This window comes from Camellia sinensis, chromosome 11 (assembly GCF_055761805.1).
Source record: "Camellia sinensis isolate YWXY chromosome 11, ASM5576180v1, whole genome shotgun sequence".
Lineage (NCBI taxonomy): Eukaryota > Viridiplantae > Streptophyta > Magnoliopsida > Ericales > Theaceae > Camellia > Camellia sinensis.
Window position 1 is genome coordinate 143,608,700 of NC_138971.1, and position 5,584 is coordinate 143,614,283.

Here is a 5,584-nt window from a genome sequence, read left to right on the forward strand (position 1 = left end):
TCTAGAATGGGGGAGGACTTCAGTTTGGATAAGGATAAAGTTCTTAGGGAGTTTATCTTTATCTATTGGAGAGTTTAGGATGAGCATTGAGCTAGAGTCCAAGAGATGTTAGGCTTCTACAGAGATCAGGTTAGTACTGGCTATAAAAGTAATGCATCCTCGTAGGTCTAAGGTACGCTTTTTGTATCATGACTAGTGAGTTAAGTACTGTTTGTTATCTTTAAGAGATAATTGAGTACTGACTTGATCGTCGGAGTACCCTCGGGTGGACAGACCACCGCCGGAGTCTTATCTTTCTGTGATAGGTTGTTCGGGCGCAATCTATTTTGTCAGTGTTCTCCAGCTGAGTTCCTGTTTGACAGTGTGGTCAGAAATCAATACCCACAAAAACAATTAATTTTTTTCTTCTTCTTTTTGTTGTTTAGAAAAACAATGTACATATTAGCATCAAGAGGTCCACTTACAGTGAAAATAATGAAAAAACTAGCTAATAATTATACTTTTAGTAGACCTTAAGGCAGTGTTCAATTTAAGGATTTGAAAAAAGATTTAGAAAGAAAATGATAAAATGTGTGTAAAATTATATATTTTATTCACATTTTACCATTCTTTTTTTTTCTTCTCCAAATTCCTTCCTAAATTCTTAAACCAAATATAGCCTATTTTTTTTTTTTGATATTTTTTGTGATTTAATTATTATTATTTTGAAGTATTTATATCTACTATATATAGCAAACTATTCCATGGTAGGTGATCAATATAAATATCATGGCAACCAACGGCCAGTTGGTTGATGTATTTTTATTTTTATTTTTTTGGTTTGGTTGATTTGTTTTCGTTTCAGAAAGCCTAGGAACTAAAACTTTGGGTCTTAGATTTGTGTTAAGAATAATAGCATGTGGTCAACTCAGGGGTAGGCGGTCTTGTGATAAGAAAATAGGAATTAAGTCTCTAGGTCATGAGTTTAAATTCTTTCTGAATCAATTTTTTGGGCGTAGTACAATTGGTTAGGAGGTTGGATCTCAAGTTGTCTAACCAGCACTTGGTGTGGGTTCAATGCTCCCCCGCTGTGCGAGTCTTGACTTAAGCGAAACTTGTCTTGAGAGGTCGGGACAAGTTCCCAAGTTATAGTCTCCTCGCTCGAAACAGCTAACAGGACACCTTAGTGATCTCTACAAAGAGGTGCTATCTTGGACCTGCGAGAGAGTAGAGAAGATTTTTCTGTAAAAAAAAAAATAGCATGTGGTCGAAATTAAAAGTATATATTGTGAATTCATATAGGGAAGCGGGATAGATGCTGTCACAGCACGTTGTGACGCGAGCGGATCCTCTAGAGTAACTCTCTAGAGTGATCTCCTAAAGTGAGCGGATCGGACGGCTCAGAATACTCCTCACCAAAACGACGTCGTTTTGGTGAGGAATTTCAAAAAAAAAAAAAAAAAAAAAACAGATTTAGGATTTCAAACTTCCCCCCATATGAACAGCTATACAGACGGCGGGAAGAAGCGAGCGAAACGAGAGCGAAGAAGATTTTGTTTGAGGCCGATACCTGCATCCCCGTCGTCATGTTGATCCCCTGCTCTGCTCCAACCGATTGAAACGTATATAGGTATAGTTCGATTTTGTTTTTTTTGGTCTCTGCTGAATTGAAGTTTCTGAATTTGTGGGTTTGTGTCTGAATCGAAGTTTCTATTATACATACATGAACAAGCATTGTTTTTAAATTTACAGATTCATGTTTTAGAAGAGACCAAACCCACAGATTCATGTATGAAGCTCTAAATTTTAGCCTGAATCAGAAATTTACACAAATCAGAAATTTACAGATTCATTGTGGGTTTGTGTCTGAATCGAAGTTTTTGTTATACATACATGAACAAGCATTGTTTTTAAATTTACAGATTCATGTTTTAGAAGAGACCAAACCCACAGATTCATGTATGAAGCTCTAAATTTCTGTCTGAATCAGAAATTTACACGAATCAGAAATTTACAGATTCATGTTTTAGAAGAGACCAAACCCACAAATTTTAGTATTCAGAAATTTCTGAATACACGAATCAGAAATTTACAGATTGAGACAGCAATTTTAGTATCTGAAGCTGAAGATGGTAATATATTTTTAATTGTAATAAATATCTACCAAAATTAATAATTGAACCCTGAAAGAATCATTAGTATGTGGAATTTAAACTTTGAAGCCCAAAACAAACACAACTGAACTCTCAAACTTATTTTAATAAGAGCCAGAGTCAGAATTTTATTGAAAGTATTAGCGAAGTACTTATCAAAAAAAAAAAAAAAAAAGGGAATGCAGCACTGTTTATTGACTGAAGCAACATACATAGTTTAGGTAACATATATATATATATATATATATTTGAATTCGATTCTCTTTCTGCTTCATTATTATTGAATTAATTGAAGTATGATTTTGTGCTTATCATTTACGGTGTCACATTAGTATGTTTACTGGAAGTAGGTATCTGGTTGATTGTAATGTGTGTGTGCACACATGTAGGTATCCAGTACAGAACAATATGGTTAGAATTGGATGCTTCAATTATTTTGAAAAATACTTGCTTCAAAAATAATTATTTCATACCCTAATTTATCTTTTACAGTTCCTTGTTTGATATGGAACCTAACAATCATGAGAATGACGGGGGTGAGTGTGATTGGAAGCCTAGAGTTCGCATGACATTTGATACAGAACAAGAAGCATATGATTTCTATAATACTTATGGAGGAAGGTTGGGCTTTAGTATTAGAAGGGGTTATGTAAACAAGAGCAAAGACGGGCAAATCACTTCAAGGCAATTTGTCTGTAATAAGGAAGGATTTCGGGTTGTCGACAAGCGAGATACATTAACAAAAAATCCTAGGCAGGAAGTGAGGTCTAGTTGTCAAGCCCGACTTGTCATTAAGTGGGATAGGAATATTCAGAAATTTTTTGTTAGTGATTTTCTTGAACAACATAATCATATCTTCGTACCAGCAGAATGCACACATATGTTACCATCCCAAAGGAAGATATCTGCATCACAGGCAACCGAAATAGATTTAGCCGAAAAATCTGGAATCCGTCTTAATGCTGCATTTGAGCTCATGGGTAATGAAGTTGGTGGAAGAGAGTCGCTTGGGTTTACAAAACTTGACCAAAAAAATTATTTGAGAACGAAGAGGCAAAACAGTTTAGCATATGGGGAGGCAGGTAGCATTTTGCAATATTTTTGTGACAAATCATTGGAGAATCCATCTTTTTTTTACTCCGTCCAATTAGATAACGAGGAGCAGATTACGAACATTTTTTGGGCCGATGCTCAGATGATCATGGATTATGGGCAATTTGGTGATGTTGTCACTTTCGACACTACTTACAAGTTAAATAGTGCACATAGACCCTTTGCGTCTTTTGTTGGATTGAACCATCATAGGGAAACTGTGGTATTTGGTGCAGCTTTGATGTATGATGAGACCGCCGATTCTTTCGTATGGCTTTTTAGAAGATTCTTGGAGGCAATGTCAAGTAAGGCTCCAAAAACAATTTTTACGGATCAGGATGCTGCAATGGCTAAGGCCATACCTATTGTCATGCCTAACACAACCCACCGCCTTTGCACTTGGCATTTGATGCAAAATGCATTAAGGCATGCAAATTCTATCTTCAAGGATAAGTCGATGAAGGATAAGGGGGTGAAGAGTGTTTTATACACGTTTATGTATGACATTGAGGATGAGGAAGAGTTTATGTTAAAATGGGAGGAAATGCTTGACAAGTATGAAGTAAGAGATAATCATTGGTTGAAGTTAACATTTGGGGTCAAGGAAAAATGGGGTTGGCCATATGTTAGAAGTGCATGGGGTGCGGGCATGAGTAGCACCCAACTTAGTGAATCCTTTAATGCTTTCTTGAAGGATTTCATTCAGTCTGATCATAACTTAATGCAATTTTTCATGCATTTTGATCGAGTTCTGTCTGAGAAAAGGTACAAAGAGTTACAAGCTGAATATGCTCTATGCCAAAAGTTGCCCAGGGTGAATATTAAAGTGAAGATTATGGAGCAAGCTGCAGATGTTTACACAAATAAAATTTTTGAAGAATTTCAGGATGAGTATGTCAAGTCCCTTGAAGTCAACATTGAAGAAATTGAAAATGATGGTGAGAGTACCGTTTATACGGTTCTTGATAGTGATGGTATAAGGGTGAGGAAGGTGAGGCAGGAGTGTGATGATTCGGTCACTTGCAATTGTAGGAAGTTTGAAATGAAGGGCATTTTGTGTAGTCATTGTTTGAAGATCCTTAGAGAAAGACTCAAATTGAAAGAGATTCCTTCACAGTATATTCTGAAGAGATGGACTAAAAAAGCAAGATCTGAAAATGTGAAAGATAGGTGTGGGCATGATATTCAGGTTGATGTAAGATTGCATCAAACTTCACGTTATAGGTCATTGATGGCAATATTCAGATCAGTAGCGTGTAGAGCTTCTGAAAGTGAGGAAACATATAATTTGACGGTCGAGAAAGCGGATGAATTAATTGCAGGCATTGAAACCATGTTAATCGCAAAATTCAATATGCCTTGTTCAGATACTATTCAACAAGAAAGCCCCCCTAACACATGCCCCGAAAGCTTTGAAGTGGATGGTGTAGCGGATAAAAATGTAGTCCAAGCAAAAGGACTCAAGAGAAAAGAGTGCACTAGCAAGGGACGAAGGTGGACAAAAGGTGGTTTGGAGCTTGCGTTGGCAAAGAAAAATAAAACAAGTTCACATAATGCTTCTCAAACTTCCATATCTGTTACTCCTCAAACTCCTCCCTTATTTTCGGCAAATGCACCTGAAGCACCTCCCTTAATTCCTCAGTCTGCACCTTTATTTTCAAGTGTTCCTCAACTTCCTCCATTCTCGCCGAGTGTTCCTCAAGTTAGAGCTTCTTCGTCTCAATTTATGTATTCCGCCTATGATGTAAGTTAGTTTAATAAAAAGTTTTAGTACGAATTTGTAGCTGACTATTATCATTTTAGATTGATATGTGTTTGTTATTGTTGCAGCCAAGGTTTCTTCATCACAATATGCATTTTTCAATGCCATCGATGTATTCCGGCCATGGAACCTATCAAGCATTGCTTAACAATACAAGTAGTTATCACTCGCAAGCTTCAAATAGTCCCGCATGTAGTGAAGTAATTTTTTTTTCACCTTTTCTCTTTTATTTTGCCATTCATTCATTTAAAGTTCCATTTTATTTTATGGTTCCTTTGATGTAATATATATATATTTTTTGTAGGTACTATATGGTCGTGGGCGCAGCCGTGGGCATGGGGATGTGGATCACACGCCAACGTCTTAGCGTTATTTTGTTTTGGGAATTTGTGTGAATTTTTTGTTGGATATGTAATATTCAAAACCTTTCATCAAACTGTTGCTAAAAATTTTCTGTTCAAATTACTCAGTAAATGTTGCTGAAACTAATGTTGAAATGTTGAAATTTTGATTAATTTTTGAAATGTTGAAATGTTGAAATTTTCTGTTCAAATGTTCAAATGTTCCCGCTGGCAGCATTCCTTGGGTTCTTCTGCTG

At 36.3% G+C, this 5,584-nt stretch overlaps 1 protein-coding gene across 1 annotated transcript; it reads left to right on the forward strand.

Moving 5' to 3' along the window:
* Window positions 1-2,637: 2,637 nt before the first annotated feature.
* Window positions 2,638-5,353, forward strand: LOC114308710 (protein FAR1-RELATED SEQUENCE 5-like). Its single transcript, XM_082895491.1, has 3 exons — window positions 2,638-4,968; window positions 5,055-5,186; window positions 5,291-5,353. Exons 1-3 carry the CDS (start codon window positions 2,638-2,640, stop codon window positions 5,351-5,353), a joined length of 2,526 nt encoding a protein of 841 aa, XP_082751617.1.
* Window positions 5,354-5,584: the final 231 nt, after the last annotated feature.

Excerpts from the sequence above, each read along its gene's own strand:
- LOC114308710 (XM_082895491.1), top strand. The coding sequence starts at position 2,638 with ATGGAACCTAACAATCATGAGAATGACGGGGGTGAGTGTGATTGGAAG. Across the intron at positions 4,969-5,054 it reads TTATGTATTCCGCCTATGAT|CCAAGGTTTCTTCATCACAA; the intron begins GTAAGTTAGTTT and ends TTATTGTTGCAG. Across the intron at positions 5,187-5,290 it reads ATAGTCCCGCATGTAGTGAA|GTACTATATGGTCGTGGGCG; the intron begins GTAATTTTTTTT and ends TATTTTTTGTAG.